Source organism: Ricinus communis, chromosome 10 (assembly GCF_019578655.1).
Source record: "Ricinus communis isolate WT05 ecotype wild-type chromosome 10, ASM1957865v1, whole genome shotgun sequence".
NCBI classification, from domain to species: domain Eukaryota; kingdom Viridiplantae; phylum Streptophyta; class Magnoliopsida; order Malpighiales; family Euphorbiaceae; genus Ricinus; species Ricinus communis.
In genome coordinates this window covers 11,416,600-11,439,017 of record NC_063265.1, presented here as the reverse complement: position 1 = coordinate 11,439,017, position 22,418 = coordinate 11,416,600, and the positions used below count along the sequence as shown (strand labels likewise).

At 36.2% G+C, this 22,418-nt stretch overlaps 5 protein-coding genes and 2 non-coding genes across 10 annotated transcripts; 5 read left to right on the top strand and 2 right to left on the bottom strand.

Moving 5' to 3' along the window:
• Positions 1-205: 205 nt before the first annotated feature.
• On the bottom strand, positions 206-2,139 carry LOC8288445. The gene is made up of 2 exons (XM_002512222.4): positions 1,730-2,139; positions 206-1,257 (listed from the first exon to the last, which is right to left on the bottom strand). The coding sequence occupies exons 1-2, from the start codon at positions 2,065-2,067 to the stop codon at positions 606-608; spliced, it is 990 nt and encodes a 329-aa protein (XP_002512268.2). The 5' UTR covers positions 2,068-2,139; the 3' UTR covers positions 206-605.
• Positions 2,140-3,061: 922 nt separating this feature from the next.
• On the top strand, positions 3,062-5,385 carry LOC125371286 (protein translocase subunit SecA-like). Its single transcript, XM_048379845.1, has 5 exons — positions 3,062-3,431; positions 3,501-3,649; positions 3,759-3,920; positions 4,181-4,296; positions 5,005-5,385. The coding sequence occupies exons 1-5, from the start codon at positions 3,077-3,079 to the stop codon at positions 5,030-5,032; spliced, it is 810 nt and encodes a 269-aa protein (XP_048235802.1). The 5' UTR covers positions 3,062-3,076; the 3' UTR covers positions 5,033-5,385.
• A 425-nt stretch (positions 5,386-5,810) lies between these two features.
• LOC125371287 (putative defensin-like protein 184) lies at positions 5,811-6,712 on the top strand. Its single transcript, XM_048379846.1, has 2 exons — positions 5,811-6,091; positions 6,461-6,712. The coding sequence occupies exons 1-2, from the start codon at positions 6,040-6,042 to the stop codon at positions 6,631-6,633; spliced, it is 225 nt and encodes a 74-aa protein (XP_048235803.1). The 5' UTR covers positions 5,811-6,039; the 3' UTR covers positions 6,634-6,712.
• A 152-nt stretch (positions 6,713-6,864) lies between these two features.
• Positions 6,865-7,058, top strand: LOC125368709. The gene has a single exon (XR_007214475.1). It is a non-coding gene; the product is annotated as a U2 spliceosomal RNA (small nuclear RNA).
• Positions 7,019-12,396, top strand: LOC8288442 (probable RNA helicase SDE3). Of its 4 annotated transcripts, none has more exons than XM_002512219.4 (5): positions 7,019-7,831; positions 8,675-9,491; positions 9,573-9,734; positions 10,255-11,706; positions 11,810-12,396. In XM_002512219.4, the coding sequence occupies exons 2-5, from the start codon at positions 8,706-8,708 to the stop codon at positions 11,960-11,962; spliced, it is 2,553 nt and encodes an 850-aa protein (XP_002512265.2). In that variant the 5' UTR covers positions 7,019-7,831; positions 8,675-8,705; the 3' UTR covers positions 11,963-12,396. The 4 variants fall into 4 exon arrangements, with proteins under 4 accessions (XP_002512265.2, XP_025011891.2, XP_025011892.2 ...); XM_025156123.2 differs by lacking the exon at positions 7,019-7,831 and adding an exon at positions 7,872-7,936; XM_025156124.2 differs by lacking the exon at positions 7,019-7,831 and adding an exon at positions 8,067-8,124.
• On the top strand, positions 12,233-12,396 carry LOC112533775. Its single transcript, XR_003078138.1, has one exon. It is a non-coding gene; the product is annotated as a U1 spliceosomal RNA (small nuclear RNA).
• A 357-nt stretch (positions 12,397-12,753) lies between these two features.
• Positions 12,754-22,136, bottom strand: LOC8288441 (serine/threonine-protein kinase EDR1). The gene is made up of 14 exons (XM_048380351.1): positions 21,433-22,136; positions 19,978-20,394; positions 19,784-19,887; positions 17,669-18,837; positions 17,091-17,131; positions 16,517-16,584; positions 16,038-16,104; positions 15,669-15,766; positions 14,351-14,429; positions 14,170-14,268; positions 13,726-13,794; positions 13,591-13,640; positions 13,313-13,489; positions 12,754-13,210 (listed from the first exon to the last, which is right to left on the bottom strand). Exons 1-14 carry the CDS (start codon positions 21,931-21,933, stop codon positions 13,075-13,077), a joined length of 3,075 nt encoding a protein of 1,024 aa, XP_048236308.1. The 5' UTR covers positions 21,934-22,136; the 3' UTR covers positions 12,754-13,074.
• Positions 22,137-22,418: the final 282 nt, after the last annotated feature.

Here is a 22,418-nt window from a genome sequence, read left to right as displayed (position 1 = left end):
GCCATGCTATTACTAGAACGTACTTACGTGTGCACAGGCAGGCAGAATAATGTCTTTGATAGCAATATTAGATTGGTTCTAAACAAGCATGCCAAATTGTTGTTACAGATCGAAATTCTAAAGAGGAAACATAAAATCAAACACAACTAATCAATTGGTTTTTCATGCGTTAAATTGTTGCATTTCACATCACAGTTTCAAGCAGTGATCAAGAAACAAGAAATGAATCCAAGAAAGAATTTATCTGTTCCACAAATATGTTTGAAATTTAAATTAGCCATTACATAATAGGGGAAAGTTCCCCGCGCCTATGCAATCAGTGAATCCTCAAGATAGAAGTTCCGCGTAATACTTCTTTTTTCACAGAACTAACAGTCTCTCCGAATATGTCCGCAAACAGATTATCTACCCTAATAAAAATCTTCAAGATCATCAAATCTCCCTTCTACTTACAACTATCAACAGCATGATGAAAAGCTAACCTCTTGATAAATTTGTGGCATGAATCAGAAATAACAAAAAGGAGCATACAACAGCCAGGGCAGCCTTACTCTTGCATCAGCAGTACCCAGAACCAAAACCAAGACAACTATACTCTGCACCTTTTAAGCTTTGAACCTTTTAAACTCGAACCAAATTTCATAATGATTAAAAAGCAAGCTATCATGGGTATGCTTTCCCAAATACTCAAGCCCCAAATTTGTTAGCCTCTTAGTACATTCCTCACCTCCCAGTCTTGAACAGAACTTTATATTATGTGATACAAAGATTCGTCCGTCATAAGGTTTCAATTTACTTGCTAGCCTTTCTAGTCCAACCCAGACAAGCTTATCAGGCATGTGAAGAAACACAGCACTAGCATATATCAAATCATATACAACCCCTGAACCAAACCTAGAAATCCATATCTTCCCTCGTACAATCAGTGGTCGTTTGTGCAGAAGACCCTGAGAAGGAAGCTCATATCTAAGTGCAGCCATTAGAGAGAGCTCATCTCTTTCAAGACAATGGTAGTGACCAGGACTAAGATACCGAATAAAATGCAAACCAACACGAAGTGTGCCACATCCAATCTCAAGCACTTGTGAGATGGGCGATAAGTGAGCAGACTCAGCTAGGAACTCAAACACATCTCGCCCACCTGCCCACGGCTCCCCATAGTTACTATGATGCTCTTCTACGAGGAGCTCACCAGGGCAAGGAAGTGCAGTATGATTATTGGATTCTGCCTCTTCATAATGTGAGATACCCTTAAACCTGAAAAATACAGTCCAATCATTTAAACAAAAGCTTCCCCTTTGCATGAAGTTTTTGTTAATTTCTAACAGAAATTGCTAGAGTCTTTAAGAGAAGATCTCAGACAAGCAGGGCACTTCTCATCATTGACTACAATGGGTTTCATAGCTACAGACCAGTTTTCCAATCATTCAGCAAATTGAGAGAAATGTAACAGCTACTATTATTCAAATAAAATGCTACACATTAAAGTGACAAAAACTCTTTCTTTCTCCCTTTTGTCTGTTAGATCAAAGCTTACAATACCCTTTTAAGGATTTAATCAAATCAGTGGCACTGAGTAAATCATTTCATCCTTATACATAAAAAAGGCTACTTAAAACTAACGTTACAATAATATTCTTCTGCATGACTCCATAAAATCTCATCTTTTTTAACAACCAGAAAAAACCTAATAACACAAAAAGAAAAGAAGAAGAAAGAAACAACTTACTGAATAAGATCTTGTAATTGCTGAGCCCTAGTGCGAGGGTTAATCCCTTTACGAAGAACATTATCTTGCATATGCAATCCATTACCACGGATCTGGTCTTTAACCCATTCAATATCCTCTTTTGACGCTGATACTCTCTCCTTAACAACCTCTCCAAACTCAGCGCCACCAAAAGAAGGAGAAGAAGAAGAAGAAGAAGAAACCGAACAATCACAAGAAGATAAAGAAGACAGGAGGAAGAACAACATAATAGCTGCTACAGATACTGATAGCACTAGAACTGGTACTGTTATCACTATCCCTTTTTGTGTCGGTCCTGTTGATGCTAAGATAGCCATTTGCTTCTGTTTTTGCGTTGTGTTATCTTTGTTTCTTCATCTCTGCCTCTATTTACAGGCTCATGCTGTATGGGATATATAATTTTTTTAATCAGTATTTAATAATTGTGTCGTTTTGGGAATCTGTAAATTGTTTGTTTAAACATTAACAAGTTTGAGTTGTGTCGTTTGGAAACCTTAATTTCAATAAATAAAATTCAGTAGAAATTGTATTTAACTTATAATTAACTTACAAATATAGTATATATATATTAATTTATCAGAGATCTGAAATTAATAGATTATGAATTACATAATAAAATTGCTATCAATATATAAAAAAGGTATGCTTTGCCTTTTAATTTACTAAAAACGGATTAATAGTATTATGTGTGAGTTGACAAGTGACTATATTTTTAATGTATGGTTAAAGAATTATAAATTTTAGAGTCAAACCATGAAAACTATAATTTGTTTTGGTAAAATAATTGTAAAATTGTAGAACCAGGCTGTGCCACTGCCAGGCTATGATTCCTAATCTTAACATGCTAATTTCTTTCATACAATTATGAGTTCCAGAGTTAATTGATAATATTTCAATATTTTGCAAATTGGGTCAATTTGTTAGCAATAATATATAATGCAAGAAGCATGTCCCTTTTTATTATTTGCAAGTTGGACCTGACTTTGGGACCTATGTTGGCAAATAATTATACACCCAACCCATGTCATGCATCATTTATTGCATAGATCTATTTGTAAATTTTAGTTCTTTTGACTCAGATTTAGGCCACAAAGGATATAACAAGGATATAACATATATGTCTTTTAAGTATTTAATTATTTTCCAGTGTAGATGATCGTTGATTTTTGTAAGAAATTAGTTTATATGTATAAATTAATTTATTTTCAAAATAAAAAAAAAATTCGACCGGCGGATAAAGGATTAATCGACGACGGGTCGTTTTATGTGGTCGTTCAGGAAACAATCAATCGTTTGAAATCTAGAGGATTGCCACTTTTAAACGACATGCAGTGTGTCTCCTGTGAAAACAAACACACTACTTCGCCTACAACAAACAATTCTCAAGCCCCTGAAGAACCCCCAACTAAAACCCTAACATCAAGAATCAACATCACCATCAAAAGAAAAATTGCAATAATCATGCAATCTCCAAGATTCCTAATCAACATTTCCAAACAAAACCCTAAATCCCTCTTCTTATTCTACAGTCGCAGCAACACTCGCCTAATTTCATCACAGCAACACCGCTTCATCTTCTCAACAGCATCGGCGTACTCATGGATGGACTCAATTAAAGGAGTCTTTACCGGACAAAAAGGAGACTCCAAAGACACCGCAGTGCAGTCCTTCACTCTAATTCGTGAGTATCGCTAATTAAACGTTCCAATTATTATTAATATTCATAATTATTTAACATTTTCATTTTTAGGGTTTGCTGATGAGTTAAAGAATGCAAGAAGAGTTGGGTCGTTCAAAAAATTTATAGTAGGTAGAAGCAGTGAAGCCACATTTTCTGATGCATTTGAAAAAATGGAACGGATTATTAGATATCTTAGTGGATTTGATCCTACTGGGGAGGTTTGTTTTTTTTTTTTTTAAATAAATTTATTATTATTCTTACCATAAACCTTGCTTCTTTTTGGGTACTTTTTACTGATTGTGGTTTTAGGTTTCTTGATTCTTTTAGAACCTTCAAACAACTCAAAAGCAAGAAGCTGCAAAGCATTGTAATTGCACTATAGCTGAAGTTGAGAGATCGCTTGCGCAGTTTACCTGGGCTAAAGAAGCGCAAAAGAAGCTTCAGAAGTTAAAAGAAGAAGGGAAACCTGCACCGAAGAGCATAGCCGAGGTGCTAATTCTTTTTCACTTTATGGTTTATGGCTGCTATGGTTTTTGAATTTAAATGATGCAATCGCCGATTTTATTTATTTATTTATTTTAATTTTCTCTTTTTTATGCATATGAAGTGGTCAATTATCTGATGACTCAATTCCTTGTCTCATTTGCAGTTTTTATAATCACTATGCATGTTCATTTTTTTTTCCTAATTCTGCTTTAGAACTGAAATGCAAGAAACGTGTATCATTTATTGTAATTTTTGTTCTCTAGATCCAAAAGCTGATGGGGTCAACACCATTAGAACTTGCTAGGTCTAATTTGGCTAAGAGTGGGCAGTTAAGCAGAAATGCGCTCTGTCCATGCGGTTCCAAGAAGAGATACAAACGGTAATTCTTAATGCTTTCTGTTTCTTTTGCAATTTAACTGTATTTTCTAGTCTTTTCTTTGTTTATATGTTGTTTCACGCTTGGAGATAGAATCACTCCATTAGTTTGAACTCTGAAATATCTTATGCACACTTGCTTGAATCTGCATGTGTTTGATGGTGCCAATTGCTTTACTAGTATGACCATGTTTTTGCATGAGATAATTATTGTATTTCTTATGAATGCATGTCTGTATTAATTGAAGTTTTGCATGCATGTGCAGCGCACAAGATTAGACTATTGGTGCATAAAAAATTGGAATCCTGTTATCTTTTGTGATGTAGAGAGGAAGTTATATTTTATAGATTTCTGTACCTTTGAAAATAAAAATGTTCCAGATTGATATATCAGTCAAAAGTTGATACTGTGACTACTTCCTGATATTATGTTGTGAGCATAGAGAATCTTTATGCGCTGCTTGAAGCTATTTACCCTTGGTTGAATTTTAAGGGCAATAGATGCAAGGCCTTGCATATTACATTAATTCTCTGTGCATGTTGTGCTGCACACTACTTCCGTTCTCGGTTCCCCTGTAGCTATGTTATTTCCACCAGAAATAGGGTGTAAACTGTCATAACTCCTGGTATATGTTGAAAGTTTTACTTTCTTATGCTGTTTTTTTTCTTTGAAATCAGCTAGCTAATTCTGTTCATGTTCTTTGTTGTTAAGGTGCTGTGGAAAGGATGAGAAGGTTTAAAAGGTAAAATGGTTGGTAGATCAGAACTTAGGAGTTAGGAGTGAGGACCAGGCTTGGATAGAGCTCCTTAAAGATGAAAGAAAAGGTGTCGGCTCAATCCAATCTCGTTGAGGTCGTTTAGCAAATTTCTGCATAGGCGAATTGCCTAAGAGAGGACCCCTTTTCATTTGTAATTTTGTTTTCATTACCATGAGTCAGGTTCCGTTTGCTTGGCACTTGGCAGCAAGTGAGAGCATGTAATTTTATGTTCAGAACTTGCTATCACTAAGAATGCATCAAGGTGTGGCTGCTATCACTAAGAATACACTCCTTCGTTTACCACTAGATTAATATACTAAATTAAATCATTTACCTGCTCTCTTTTGTTACACTGCCATCATAAAAAAGTAAGTGAAAGCTGAGTGCATTAATCACCACACCTCCTTAACATAATCCACATAAGTGGTATGATGTCAAAAGAGGGGTTATATATGTAACTGTATGATGCAATGGTGTTTGCCTAACCATTTCAGGATTGGTCTATGCAAAAAGCACTTAGGTGGAATATATCATAAGAAAAGACTGGATGAAGATCACACTCTTGGGTTTTCACACTCTTGGAATCAAGTTTAGCCAGGCACAAATTAAAGTTCATTTTTACTTTTGGATAATTTACTATATATCTGACCATTAAGTGTTTCAAGAATTTGGAAACTTTTAACAGGGGTATCTTCACCAAATTCCTTTCTAGGGTCCCAAAATGTCTCACACTTAAATGAAATAGGTGTGCTAATTAATTATATTCTTTAACATTGTGATTCTTGGGCAATTACATTATAAAACTGCAGAATCATAATTCCACTATACCATGACTTTTGTATGCTTATCCTTAATGCAAATTGAACTGTAGCCTCCCTGAAAAATAAGGCCTTTAGTCCTATAAATAGCATCCCAAATTTCTCTCAGAAACAAGACTTAGTAAGAGCACATAAAGAACCGCAAAAAAATCCATATAAACATACATAAAGATGGTGAAATTTACTACCTTCTTCCTGCTTGTCCTCCTCATTCTTGCCTCTGGTAAGATTTTCTCTCTGTCATTTTTTTTTCCTTTTCTAGCATTCAGGAAGAGTTAATGCCCACTTTTAGATTTAATTTCACTTACATTTTTAGACTATGGGAGCAATCCTAAACAACTCAATCAGATAATCTTAAAACAAATCAGATAATCTTAAAACAATCTTATATATTAGCTCAGTTAGTAAGTGAGTTTGTTTCGCATCTTATATGTTGCACATGACTTATTACATATATTTAAGATTAGAACTGTATATGTGCTCTTATTCTGATGATGTACTATATAGATTGGGATTTTCATAGTCAGCAAATATTCTGTAATATGCAAGAACTTGATGGGGGGGTAGCTGCTATATTATGTGGATTTTGCAGATGAAGAAGTGGTGATGAGGGCAGGAGCAAGGGACTGCCACAAAGTTTGGAACTGCAAAGGCAATAATCGCTGCTGGGATGACTGCAAAAACAAATATAATGGAATGGGACTCTGTGATCTGTATGCTGCACCTGCTGTTCCTAAGCAGTGCTTTTGTGCATACAAGTGCTGATATATATATAAGTAGATGATAACCCAGATGTAATCGTGTATGTTATGTTAATCTATAATCAACTTCCAGATTTCCTCTAGCCTGATAGTATCTAAAAAATCAGCAGTTTTAGCTCCGGAGATAAGCTTGAACAAGTTTAATATAGCAGACATATAAAACCCACATCGCAAAGAAGAGACTTAACTTTTGAAAACTGCGGCTATAGAAAGGAAACGAAGGAATGGGGTAAGCATACCTTTCTCGGCCTTTTGGCTAAGATCAAGTGTAGTATCTGTTCTTATCAGTTTAATATCTGATACGTGGACCATTGGTCCACATGATATTAAATTAATTTTATAGGGGAGGGCTCGCTACAATAGCTTGCTACTGGAGTCCTCATGAGTCGCCTGTGCGTTGCACTATTGCATTGGCCTGGCTCACCCCACCAAATCTAAGCTAAATTTTCTCTGTAACTGCCTTAGCCCAACGGCTCGTTGTTTCGCTTGCCTCTCGAGTCATAATTAGCTCGCAGATAGTAGAAATTGATATTTACTTGTGCAATTTTTTCCGAGATTATAATAAGTGTAATTTATTTTAATTATCAAGTCAAATTTTATTCGTCAAATGCAAGTGCTTGCCCTAATAGTTTGATTTACTTAAATATAAATTGATTAGTAAATTTAATTTATAAGCGCTCGATGATGCCTATCTTCATTCATAGTGAAATATTTCAAAAACCTTTTCTGAAACAGCATTAATACGGATTCTTTTTCTTTTCAGTTCTAACCCTTTTTTGCGTGAGCAAAACTGAAAACGCTAAAACTTTGCTATTTCAGAAAATATTATGATAAATTGACCAATAATATCCTCAATTATTAGAGGTGTATAGCCATTGATTTCCCCCAAAAGAAAAAAGAAAAAACCCCCTCTTAATATTAACGTATTTGACAAGTTTAAGTGATGAACTGAGTTCACTGATTAAGAAGAACCAATGAGAATTGGTAAAATATTAGACCCGTTTGAGCTCTTGCCATGTCAGCTTGTGTGGCAAAATCTGATGGGTCCTATTAATCTACTGCACTCCAACAATCATCTCTATAACATTAACTTCTGCATGAAGTAGAAGAAGGACTAAAAGCTCATAACTTCCTGATGAAGTTGCTTCTTGCTAAAGCATTGGCAAGTCATTGACTTGAACTGATACTCCGTAATGGAAAAGGTTTGACCTTTTGACTAATTTACGCTCTTTATTTTGAGCTAAAGGGGTCAGTCTTGTTATCACATAGTTTCTGCTTCTTCTAAGAAATCAAGCCACCAATTTTGGGTTAAATGTCTTTTTGCTTATCGTTTAATTTTCTTTATGCTGTGGTTTTGGCGTTTTCTTTTGTGCTTAAATATTTTGTCTGTTTTAAGGGCTTAGTACTCAAAATTTAAACTTTTGGCTTAGTTAGCATTTTTTTCTTTGTTTGGGAAGAATTTTATGTCATTATGAGAAGAAATAGAAACAACATTGTGGGTTTTGGTTCTTTTTCTCAAAGTCTATAACTTTGAACATTTGATTCGCTTTGCAACCTGAATATGTCATATATAATTAGCATTCTGTATTAAAGTTCATTTCTTGATCACTTTTCCAGTTTGGGTTATGTTATATGCTAATTATTCTTAGGCATATTGTTGTCTTGAATCAATTCACCACCATCTTTGGTGATGCATTTGACTAATCCAAATGCTTATAAAACTTATCAATGTCGAATTCTTCTTTTTTTTTTTTTTTTTTAAAGTTTCTGAACATACATTTTGTTTTTATGTTGATGACTTAATGGTTGTTCAACTTAGATATTTATTGGGGAACAATATATGTAATTCCTGGAACTCTTTGATGAAAGTACGTTAATCGTCCTAATATTTTATGGTTTGGTGAATATTAGACTTCCTAGTTAGTAAAGTATGTTCTAATTCTGTTTGTATTTTTTTCGTTCTTTAGCATTTAGCTACAGGATTTTTATTAGATGTAACTAAAATTTGCATGCTTAATTATTTACATATGCTATCCACATCTCAGGTTACATATTGCTGTTGGCATTGAGTCAACAATGGGTACCATTAAAAAGGATAACTGGGATGATGAATACTCGTTCATTGGGGACAAAGGTGATATCGGGTTCATTGATTTTGAGGATGAGAGATCTGTCTGTAATTATGATCTCAATGAAGAAGGCCCTGTTGCTATATCTGCTCCATTTCCGCTTGTAAGGGGAAAGCCTCAATCCATTCTTATAGGTGAAACTTCAAAATGTTCGGTTACCATAGCAAACACCACTAGTGATCCTGTGGAACTTTGGGGAGTTAGGATATTCTGCTCAAATCCTGCAGATTCATTCACTTTATCTCTGATGGAGCCTTCAAAGGTGGAAAATGTTCGCGTCTTCTTGGAGTCATGTTCACTTGAGGATAGAGTTCTTCAGCCACATGAAACACTAACCATTTGGTTATCTTGCAAACCAAAGGTAATGGGGTTGCACACATCTGTGGTGCATTTTGATGTGGATGATGCAAGGATAGAGCGTGTTGCCTTTCTGTTGGCTGAAGATAAGGTCTCTCAAGCTCTGACACCTAACAGGCCTTATTCAAGAACCCCAAGAAGAAAACAGTGTATCATGGATGAATATACGTCTTCTTCACGCCCCTCCAAGCTGCATTCTGCCAAGGCAATAGCTCAAGGAAGTAAATTTAGGCTTCCTGAATTTCCAATACCAAAAGGAATCAGAGAGCTGCTGGAGAATAAGCAAGTTCCTGATGTTCTTTTGGAGGGTTTGAGGAGGAAGAAGTATGCTTCTTTCTTTAGTACATTGCTCATTATAGAAGAGTTACATTTGGAGGTAATGATTAGTGATCTATTAGCTAAGATGTTTAATAATTAATGTCCTTGTATAATGTTACAATGATTATTTTTGTTACAGAAAGAAATGAGGTGCCATGATATGGAGTGTGTCAATATGAGAAGGAGAGGGGCTCAACTTTTGGCTCTTGAAGTCCCTGGGCTTGCTGAGAGAAGACCTTCACTTGTACATGGTGATCTTGTTTTTGCGAAGCTCGTCTCCTCTGACAGCACTGTATACAAGGTTTGTTCAAGAAATATATATTCTTTTGCAAGAAATATGTTCTATTCAAGAAGCATGCATTTCTTTTCCTTGTATGCTAGAATATATTCTGGTGAGCAGCAAACATCTAGGAACCTTAGTGCATGATGGGTATCAAAGTGATGATACTTGGGATGGGTCATGGATGTTCAAATTCATGGTTCCAGTCATTTTCTCCCATTGGAAGCATTTTTGGAGATAATGCATTTACGAGGTTTCCTAAAATATATTACTTTTTGTTTGAATGGGGAATTATTAGATATTAGATACTTGTTCACTGCATTAGAACATTGAATGAACAAGTTTTCTCGAAATCTATTTTGAATGTCACATCATGGGTTCTCTTGTTAGATGATTAGATGGTGACGCAAGGAAAATATTTCATTTGTGATAGCTGGTTATGTGCTGCTTTTGTTATTTTCTGTTTAATGCTTTTGGCATGTCAACAAATCACATCATTATATCATTGCATTAAGAAAAAGGTTTAATTGGTATATCTCAGGGACACATTCACCTTGTTGGAGCTGATGAAGTACTTTTGAAATTCCCCAAGGATCTTCATAGACATCATCAGAATTGGAACTTGTATAATGTTCGATTTACATATAACAGGGTAAATTTGAGGAGGTTGTATCATGCTGTTGAAGCAGCAGAGAGCTTAGAGCCTTATCTTCTCTTTCCATCTCAATCAACCCAAAGGAGATTGATCAAGACAGCCAGATTCGTTCCATTTACTGGTGGTCTCAATGCAGAGCAGATGCATTGTGTGGAAATGATCCTGGGTTGCAAAGGTGCTCCTCCATATGTGATTTATGGGCCTCCAGGTACTGGTAAAACAATGACACTGGTAGAAGCAGTATTACAAGTATATGCAACAAGAAATGATGGTACAATTCTTGTTTGTGCTTCTTCGAACAGTGCAGCAGATCACATACTAGAAAAACTCACAAGCCACGAGGTTGCAAAAGTTAAAGAGAGTGAAATTTTTAGGCTAAATGGATCTAGTCGTCCTTATGAGGATCTTCAACCTGATCATATTCGCTTTTGCTATTTTGAAGAGTCAATTTTCAGATGCCCTCCAATTGAGGCCTTAATGAGATTTAAAATTATCATTTCTACATATATGAGTTCATCTCTACTCTTTGCAGAAGGTATAAAACGGGGTTATTTCTCTCATATCTTCTTGGATGAGTCTGGCCAAGCTTCAGAGCCAGAAAGCATGGTTCCTATATCTAGCTTTTGCCGGAGGGAAACTGTTGTTGTTCTTGCTGGCGACCCAAAGCAACTTGGTCCTGTGGTACACTCGAAAGATGCCGAGGCATTTGGACTGGGAAAATCTTATCTCCAAAGGTTGTTTGAATGTGAATTTTACCATAATGAAGATGAAGCTTTTCTAACGAAGTTGGTAAGGAATTATCGATGCCATCCTGTGATTCTGCACCTCCCATCTAAGCTTTTCTACAAGGGGGAGCTGCTTGCATGTAAAGGAGACATCTCTCCTATAAGTTTTGATGTGGATGTTCTTCCTAGCAAAGAATTTCCTGTTCTCTTCTTTGGCATCCAAGGCTGTGATGAGAGAGAAGGCAATAATCCATCATGGTTTAATCGAATTGAAGTAAGCAAAGTTGTTGAGATTATAAGGAAGCTGCAATGTACTGATATAAATGAGACAGATATTGGGGTAATAACACCATATAGGCAGCAGGTCCTCAAGATAAAAAAGGCACTTGAAACTTGGGAAATGTCAGATGTGAAGGTTGGGAGTGTTGAACAATTTCAGGGACAAGAGAAAGAGGTGATTATTATATCTTCTGTGAGGTCAACTGTTAAACACAATGACTTTGAAAGAACTTACTGTCTGGGTTTTCTCAGCAACCCAAAGAGATTTAATGTTGCCGTTACCAGGGCCAGATCTTTACTTATCATTGTAGGGAATCCACACATAATCAGTAAGGTAGCTTCTATACTTTCCACTTCAGCTTGTTACCATTCATTCTTGACCTTCAACATGTCTGCCTCATTTCATTATATAATGACTGAACTACTGGTTTTGGCAGGATCCTTACTGGGAAGAGATTCTGTGGTATTGTGTGGATAATAATTCCTACCAAGGCTGCTCTCTACCTGAAAGGCAGCACTATGCATCATCATTAGAAGCTGCTATACAGGGGAGCGACTTCAAGTATAAATCAGGAAATTCCTACCATTAAAAAAAAAAGATAAGAGGAACGAGTGCAATAAACTCAGCTGCCTGTCATTAATGAAGCCAAGCAACTAGATGGTTGGAAGTGAATTTCATCAGTTTAAGAGTAGTTTAAAATTTGGGAGAACAATATTTTAAGGTTGCAGGTGATATTGTTAATGTTAGGAGCTGAAGTAAAAAAGATGATATGATACTAATTAAATCCCACATTGAAGGCATATGATGCATTAGCATATGAATTGAGGCCATAAATAGACAAAAGAACCTTCATGGAAACATACTTACCTGGGCGGGGTCAATGGTTGATCAACAACGATCATGGCCTAGATCAGTGACCTCCATTGCACATAAAGGAGGGGTGCTGGTCTAAGGTCTCCCCAAGTTGGGAGAGCCTACGTCATAATTTGTGGTAGAGGGGGCCTGCGTTCGCGCGGCCCCTGTCTAATTCTATTAAAAGATTAATATGTGTTAGAAATTGATCTGTTGCCGTCATTAGTGGTAATGTAGCAATGAATTGAGGTGAAGACAGATATTACTCTCATTGTTTGATAAATTAGCATTGTTAATTGCTGCAAATTAAGACAGCGGAAAGCATCACGGGATCTTTCTTGATAAGAAGCAACTGACAAACATACACCTGGACGGGGTCAATGGGTGACCAGGAAAGCCCATGGTAAATAGACAAACATGTGATATTATTAAGAAAATATTTTTCACTTAAAGAAGCATAAATGAATTGATGACTCCCGTTCCGGAAAGCGGAGAACTTTATCTTCAAAAATTGATGAACATAACAAGTCGGAGAAGGCACATGAACTCACTCCCATTACAGTAATTATGCTGCAAATACACATATTACAAAGTTCCAATTTCTCAATACACATGCTCTCATACACCCAACTGTACAAAAGAAGTGCTGCTACCTTCTTTAGGCTGTGCAGTAGCAATTCATTAATTACACAAATTGGCCCTATATGCATTTTCTCCTATTGCATCTCTTCTTGTTTTTTGTATTCTTTTTTTTTTTTTCTTTTAATCGAAAATTTTCATACACTAGCTAGCTCCACAAGGCAAAATACACAGATATCTCCTTATTCACAATTGAGTATTTTGGACACTTCAAGGTGTAGAATTTACTGAGATCTCCTGCTGCAGAGGCGAGCTTGGTTGGTCCAGATGTGAAGGGATCACAAGACGCTGCAATGGCTTTAGAGCTGTTGTGAGCTCTGCAAAGGAAGGTCGGGCGTTTGGATCACTGAGGAATGACATGCCAAAAGCAACGATAAGTTACAGCAAATTCATATTAGTAAATGCACGTTAATGTGAGCAAATTTAAAAAATTTCCTTCTCAACTTACGACTGCCAACATTGCCAAATTATCATTGCGACTTTAGGGTCGATATCCTTGGGAATTTCGAGGCGACGATTCTGGAAACCAACTGCACCCACAACTTGCATTGGATTCATCCCACTCCATGGCAATCTTAGCGTAGCAAGCTCCCAAAGAATGACCCCAAAACTATATACATCACACCTGTACATTTAATGCAAGCATGACACATTGAGTATAATATTTTGCTTCTACAAGTGTAACAAGCAAATCTAAAAATGCAAAACAGAACACAGGCAACTTACTTCTCATTTGAGGGTTCATTACGGAGAACTTCTGGTGCCATCCACTCAGGCTAACAGAATAAAAAATACATCAGAGATAAGGCATCAAGGTAAAAAAGACAAAGCCTGCCAGAGAAGTTAAGAGGATAAACTCACTGTTCCTGCAGTTGATTTGGATGACAAAAAGGTGTTATGCTTCAAGCGTGATAACCCAAAATCACAAACCTGCAGTTAAAGATAAAAGGTCTGTCAAAGTTTATACACGAAACTGAACTGTAACAGAAGCAAAGCATAATCAATTTTCAACTAACTAGCAACTCTATCCTTGTACATTCTATTAGCTTGCAGTAAGTTATAAAGACCAATCTGAGTAACAGTTAACTAATTTCTGGAATTAAGAAAATGAGAACATTGTTGAAAGTAATTTCAACTGTTTTGGAGATCAATGAAGCTAACTCCAAATTAACACAAATATATAGGCCATCATAATTGTTTCTACAATACTGATTACTGTGAGAAGAAAGATATCAGATCCCGAGAATAACATAATAGGAAACAACAATTTAGATGCCAAAGAGCAAACCAGACAACCATGCATACCTTCACATTCCAGTTTTTATCAACCAAAAGATTTGGTGACTTCAAATCCCGGTGAACAATTGTAGGTATACTGGAATGCAAGCAATTCATACCCCTTGCCTGCAACACGTGGAAATATTCTTATTTGACAGAAAGATGTTGAATTCCGACTAGAATAGAGTTGAGTTCAAAAATCTCATACCACATCGAGAGCCATCTTAATTCTACGCTTCTCATCAATTTGACAGTGAGGACGATGAAGAATCCGATACAAACTCCCCCTGATTCAAACAATATTATCAACCATATAAATTTGTAAAAATGGACTATAAGCATTAACACTATGTTTGGGAAGGGAGGAAAACAGAGGAGGAGAGAGAAGTGGAAGAAAAATGCGGGATCCATATGGCCCCAAATTTATTTCTAGCGGGCCCTCCATTTTCTCTCCTACTCATTTTCCTCCTTTTCCCAAAGAAATCCTAACAGAGGCACAAAATTATAGAGATAGTTAGCATATCTGTTTCTGAAGTATAAACCACTAGTCAAGAAGGTGTCACACAAAATGAACAGGGTTGGCTTACCATTTGCGGAAGCCTTAAGCAAGTGATAAAAATGAGTATTTTTAAAAATAACAAAATAAATTCAACTTAAAACTATAAACTCAATTCCGGTCTTTCTAGATGCAAAATTACTAATTAAACTTTTGTTTTCAAATTAAGCCAACAAATAATTTTCAATTGATAAGATTGTTAACCCATTTAATCTATATGAGATATAACTGTTCGTAAATAATTTTCAATAATCTTGAATTTTGAAAAACTTCTTTTGTAGATGCAACTGTAACAAATATATCGTAAACAGTGAGTTTACAATGGCCTATATGCAATAAAACAATTTGGAAAAAAGTTCTACTTTATTAGATTAAATATTTCAGTCGGATTGTTAATTTTTATTTGTGCAACTTCTCTTAAATCAAAACCATAAATATCGAGATGCATGCTTAAGAAATTTTTTTAAGTCGAGACATTTTATTCTAAACTAATTTTTCATGACTAAATTAGAAATTAAACATATTACTGTACTTTAAAAACCGTTTTGATGAGTTATGCCATAGTTTTTTTGAGAAAAGCATTGGGAGATTTTCTTTTCTTTTCAAAAATTTAACTTAATTAGCAAGAAAGTAGATAGTTATTAGACTCTAGTTTCTGGAGAACAAAATTATAGAATGATGACATTATTTAAGAAAATAAGAAAAGATAATAGACTTAAATTTTTTAATTTCATTTTTAATTTTATATACTTACTTTAGGTATTTTTCCTTATTTTGTAGGTTTTTCTTTATCAAGCTATATATATATATATATATATATATATATATATATATTTTTTTTTTTTTGAAATTTTATTTTACTAAAATACTTTTAATTATGGGGGCCTTCTACAATTAGGGAGCCTCAGGCAGTTGTCTTAAAGGCCTACCCCACTGAGCCACCCTTGGAAGTGAAGACACAATATTATACCTAGGAAGAAACTCCGAAATGATAGAGAGATTCGGGCGTGTAACAGCACCCATAAAGAGAACAACATTTGGATGGCGTAATCTCCGCATTATTCGCACCTACACCAAAAAGTAAGTATCAATATACAGGGTCCATAAGTCTGGCCAGCAAAAAGATCGATAGCTAGTATCTATGACAGATAGATACTATTCCCTGAGTTGTGTAGGCATGATAAGGAAAGGAAACTCAGATGATAACACTTTGTTTGGGAAGTATGAAGGGAGAGGAGAAGGGAAGGGCTTTATTATACTGTTGATATGTCCTTCGCACTTGGGTGCAACAATCAGATAGGGGCACACAACTAGGAGTTGGATTCCCAATTCTTCAAACATTAGCATCCTTGTCAACAATCAAACCATACAGAAAATGAAGTGCAGAAGTAACTGTGTTCAGATCACTGCATAAAGGAACCTATCTAAGGTACTAATGAGAAAGCCACTATTACCCTTCCCCATATTACACCTACTATCTTCTATACAAATTTTAACTTTTTCTTGTTACTTCCTGTACCCTTACTTGCCCTACATTCATACTTTCTTCCTAAACAAAGTGTAAACCATGTCTAAAAAGTCATAAGCTCAGAACTCGTGGCAAAGTAAAGGGGAAATGAAACAAATTTCCTCAATTCATTTATTTTAATCTACCACAGGAGGGAGAAAGAGAACAAAGTCATATAATAGCTATGAACAGACTATTATTTAGTCAGTTTCCCATGTGCATCCCTGTGGTTTTTGCATAGCTACATGATAAGTGTGAGAAAATCCTGAAGTGAGCCAAAATGCATATTAGAAGGCTAGCTTGTTGCTTACTTCTCTTTGAATTCAGCTAAAGCAGCACCTGAGAAATCCTGGTCTAAAAATTTCTTCACAGCAACCTCCTGTAAGTTCAACAACAATTGTCCAGCCAGGAGTCAATCGGCTTTTATCTTTATTTCCTCCAAAATTTTGTAAGATATTAATATAATAAAGGAAGAAAATCTCCAGTAAGATCTCTGCCAGGAATTCAACAGAAGAGTAATAATGATAGTAGTTGGTGGAAAAAGGAGAACAGCTATTATGGAAATGACAACAAAATGTTCCTCTTGTGCATATCCACCTCAACTTAAAATAAGAGTTTCAGTTTCGAAAAAGAAAATAGTTCTTTTTCCCAAAATCACCAGTTATCTACCAATATAAACTAGAACATAGAAACCAACTTGGAAAGAAAAGAAAGAGAAAAGAAAAGGTCAAATTAATAATGAGAAGATTAAGACACTGCAAGAAAAAATGCCATGAAAGAATTTAGATGAAAGGGACTTTCATAGTCTTATTAACTAATTTGTGTAATAAATATATCCCCCAGATTGTAACCAACATAAGTAAATGTAGGAAAATTCAAGCTCACCGTGCCATTCCAGTCAGCATGATAGACTTCCCCATATGAACCTGCCACAAGGAAACATGGTCGGACAAATATAAGAGGGAAAGGGGGGTAGTTTGGCGGAATAAGAGTTCAAGAAAGAAACACTAAAGACCCAAAAACATAGTTACGCAAGCATTAAAATAACACCAGTGCTCCTCCCACTCTAGCAATACAAAGTATCACACAGCTAGAGCTGCATTAGCATCACAAAATATTTAACTCCATTCCTGCTAAAGGAACTACCATATCACAATGCAAAGAGGTCTATTCAGATAATAGCCTGATTAGGTTTTGATCTAAAAGCATGATTTCCAAGAAATTTGAAAAAGTATATTACCAGCAAAACCAAAAAGAAAAAGTTATCTATAGAAAGAAACTAATTATGCAGAGAAAGAGCTAATACTCTGAATGTTGATGCATATTTAACTTTGGTTGTGTTCTTTTATATTTTCTGTAGGTGTATGCCTAAATTCATCCGCATCATTTTGCATATCATCTCACCCATTATGAAACCATGATTGATAAACACAATACAAAGCTTCACCATCCAAGAGCATTACCTAGTCCAATCCTCTCACCAAGATCCAGATCTTCCCAAGGAATTTCACACTCACCCACATCTACATCATCAAATATTTGATCAACCTTGTTTTTGCCGGAATCAATTGATGAGCTAGAACTTTCTTTTAGTTTCAGATTGATCCCCATAAATCTGTCATGCGTGCACTTTCTACGATCTTGGAAACCAATTTCATTATTTTCATCATCTCTAATGGTCACTTCTGCATCATTTTGGAAATTCTTTGCATCCCTAGGACTTTCTTCTTTGAAGTCTGAGTTTGCTTCCTCAACTAAAGATGACTTGTAGCATTGATTCATGCCAGATGCCAAAGCTGAATTGGTACCACTAGAAGAATTCCAAGCATCACCATCTCTGCTGGACGTATTTGAACTACTGGATGAGTTGAGACCCTGAGGATATACCTTCTCAGACATAGTAGAACTTGATGAAGCCAAAGATGACTGATTATAGCCATTTGGTTCACGAGAAATGCCTGGAAAGAGACCCTCTATATAATCATATTCTTTTTTCCTAGGGACTTCATTATATGCATATCGATTTTTCCACTTCAATGGTGCAGGGGGTCGACCAGGAAGGAGATTATCTTTCTGCCCATGAAAGTCCTCAACTTTATTCTCAGCAGGTTTGTTATGCATGAAACTTTTGCCTGTTCCTTTGATCTGGAATGGATTAAGATCTGAAAAAAGGTTTCTAGAATCCTCCAAGCTATTTTGACCATATGGAATCACATTGACATTCATCCGCACAGCATCAGCAACTGCATGGGTTCCACGACCCCCCTTGTACCCAATAGCCAAGGAGGAAATATTACCATGTTGATTAGAAGAAGCTACTTTACTAGGTCCTCCAGAAGAACCAACACCAACATTGGAACTAGCACCAGAGAATGAAGCCAAGGATTCTGCAGTTTCATTACTTGACCTTCTATCCAGAGGCAAACTACCATCCATTGAAGAGTTCTGACTACTGCCTTCACCAAATGATGGGCTTGATCTTGTATAAATAATTTCAGACTCATTAGGAGACTGAAGACCGGCGATTATATTTATGTTTGGATTATATGATTTAAAGGTAGTGTCTTTTGCACTCAGAACATCAGCTGGTATTAGTGTCCCAGGATCTGCCATGAGATCAACCAAAAACTCCCTGAAGTCACAAAATTCACAAGTTAGAAGTAAAAACAACTGGAAGTAAGTCTCATCTACTAAACCAAATTCACACGCATGTACAAACAGACAAAATAAAAAATGCAGTAACACTATAAGCTCTTCAAGAAAATGAGAGGAACACAATCAAATGATTCTCATAAATCTGCAAGTGAAAAATGTTCAACAGTTTTCAGATCTTAAGCTCAGCCATGAGGCCGAACTAGAGGAAAACCATGAACTATACACATAAAACTCAACACAGCATTGAGAAAAGATTATGAAAGTATAGTTTATTATGACCTTTAACTTTAAAATGGGAACCCACCAATTTGCATGGGCTATACACAATTATACTCTGATTCCTTGACCCAGTACACAAGCATTTCTCATGTGGCCTAAGCCTGAGCCCCTTTCAGCTCGAGACAACAAACAATGGCCACTCAACAAGAAAAAGCTGGCCGTTCTAAGCAGTAACAGAAAAGATAATAACCGGAGAAATAAGATATCATTCCATGTCTGCTCAATTCTAAGGAGGAAATAAAACTCAACTCAACTAAGCCTTGATTCCCACTTAATTGGGGTCCGCTATTGCATTCTACTTCTCAACTCCAAATTTTGGGCTACATCAATAGATCATCCTAGATTTTGTTAACTTGTTTTCATGTTTGTTTAGGTCTACCCCTTTCTTGCTTTACCCCACCATCCTTAACATGGCCGACCTTTCTGAATGGAGCATCAATAGGTTTGCAACTTGCATGTACAAATGATCTCAGTCTAAGGAAGGAATAATAACCAGGAAGAAACCCTTAACTAATACAGACGTCTGTCATATGCACACACCCTTACAGAAAAAAGAGTTGCATTGTTAATTAAAATTTTTAAGCACTCAATAAGTCCAATCAATAATAATAAATACATGGACACAAAGAAAAAAAGACAATAACCTCTCATCTTCTAACTTTATTATGTTGATAGCATCATCCTCTATACCAGTGTAATGGCTACCCTTCACCAGCCGGCAAGGAAACCTTATATTGTCAGCCAATACCTACAACCGAGTTAAGAAGATATTGAACACAAAAGTTTCCAGGTAGCCAAATAAGTTATAACTAGTCACTAGTTGAAACATAAGTCTGACCTTAAAAAGTAAAGCCCGATGCCGAGACAAACCAATATCTATCGACCCAATAGGCAATGCACTTGTGTGGAGAGATTTCCTCAAATCTGTGCTTCTTTCCATCCACCTTGCCAACATTATATTAGCATCCTTTACTGGCCCACCCATATGTCCTGTGACAACTTCTGCCAGTCGCTGTACTAAAATGCCAACATCTGTAGCAGGGCAATCTAGAGCAATACATTGTGCAACTTGGACCAACTCTTCCAATGCATGATCCATTGCTCGGTTTATTACTACTGCTTCAAAACTAGAACTCCCAGGGTTTGTTTCTAGTTCTGTGAGAGATGGCATTTTTGCTTGGACTACTGGACTTCTGGAGAACACATCATAAAAACCATCCATTACTTTCTCTTCATAGTCCAGCACATTGTATTCCTGGAGAGTCAATGCAAAACAAGTCGAAGCAAATAAAAGTGAGATAGCAACATATGATAGCAACATACGCGAGAAACACAAATTCCTGTATTGTTGGCATCTAGAATCACCTTAAACAAAATCGAGGTAAACACAGGTGTGCCACTCATTTCTGGGATTACCCATACGCACAGAAAACCATCAGTTACTTTCTCCTCATAGCAAAGCACATTAAATTCATGTTGAACTAATCCATACAAGTTGAGGCAAATAGAAGTAAGGTGACATTAACTAGTGGCATCATATGTTAGCAACACAGGTCTACACAGGCATATAGAAATGGCATTTCTAGTGGTCAGTGAAAAGTGAATCAAATAAGTGTTTTAACTTTTGACTGAACTGAACCAGCATTCATCCAAAACTATATGGTACAAGCATGCGTTAAACACACCACAAACCCCAATAGAACCCAATAACCAAGCTCAATACACCACATAGGAGCAGCCATGACTCAAATACAGTTTAATTGACCAGATTTTCCCAGACATAACAATAAAGTAAGTATAAACCAAGCATTTGACCTGGAAATATAAAATCCTGATTAAAGTACCCAATTGGATGGAGCTATGTTCAGCATCAACTACCAAAAATAAAAAAAGCCAAATTCTGGCTTATTCCCAACAGTTCCCTTCATGCACAACTGAAATTACTTGACCTGAATCCTATCTCTAACAGTTTAGGTAAATGCCAAACAATTATGACCTAATCAACATTAATCATAGTCAAATGTACTATGGTACAACAATTCTCCATAGGCCTAATCACAGTCCATCAAAAAGCTCAAAGATGAACTCAAGAACAGTTCAATCTACTCTGTTTCCCCAACAAAACTCAGCAGTGAATTATACAATATTCAATTATTAAACCCTAATCAACAGAAATCCAGAATGAGAAACCAAAATTACTTGAGATTAAACCCTAATTACAGCTGATTACTATAAAAAGAATCCACGTGGTAGGAAATTCAATTCCTCAGAATTCAACTTCGATAACACTCACCCAGTATTGCCTAGACAAGGCCTCAGCAGCAAGCTCTCCTTTATTCCTGGGCATATCGATCCGATGAGTAGGATTATGAGTATGATTATTATGATTCCCTCCCAAACTCAACAGCGTCGCTGCTCTGATCTGATCATTTTCGTGATCTTCTCTAAACTCCGAATTCGACGCGCTCGCACTCAGCGCCAGCGCTAGCTGTATCTGGTAATCTTCCTCTGAAGCATAGTAATCCGTACGATTATTATTATTATTATTATTATTGTTGTTAGTATTATTATCATTATTATTAGTGCTATTATTATTATTATTCATCGCCGAAGAAGTAACAATCGTCGTGGCAATTACTGGTGACGAAGACGTTGAAGGAGGACTCGCGGGAGCATTGACGGAGGAAGTACGGTGATCGGAGCTGCAAGATTGTGATGGTGAAGGAGTCTCGTCCGGTCGGTGGTTTGGCTCATGACCACTTCCTATATGTAATTTCTTGAAAATGTGCTTCATTTCTTTTTCTCCCTAATAATTTTTCTTTTGGTTTATGTATATTTATCTGTATCTAATTTTCTTTCACTTTCTCTGGGTTTGTTTTTGGTTGTTTGGTTGTCTAGAAAGGAAAAAGTCTAGTCGTGTTCATGGGAGGGAAAACTTAATGGAGTGGTTTAGATGGTGGCCGGTAATGAAAAGGGCTTGATGTTTATAGAATTTACTATTATATGCCACTGAGCAAGCGTGTTATCACTTGTTCTACAGGCGACGTCGATGGGGTTAAGGTCTAACTGGCACATGATCAGGCAACGCCTCTTGCTTATGTGGATAACTATGGCCCACACTAAAATGACACGATTCCATTTGTTTAGGACATGTTTGTATGTGTCGTTATTGTAGAAGCAGATATTTTCTCCTTAAACATTACTAATATATTAAACATTTAAATATTAATAATATATTAAACATTTTAGATTAAACAAAGACGATAAACATATAAAAAA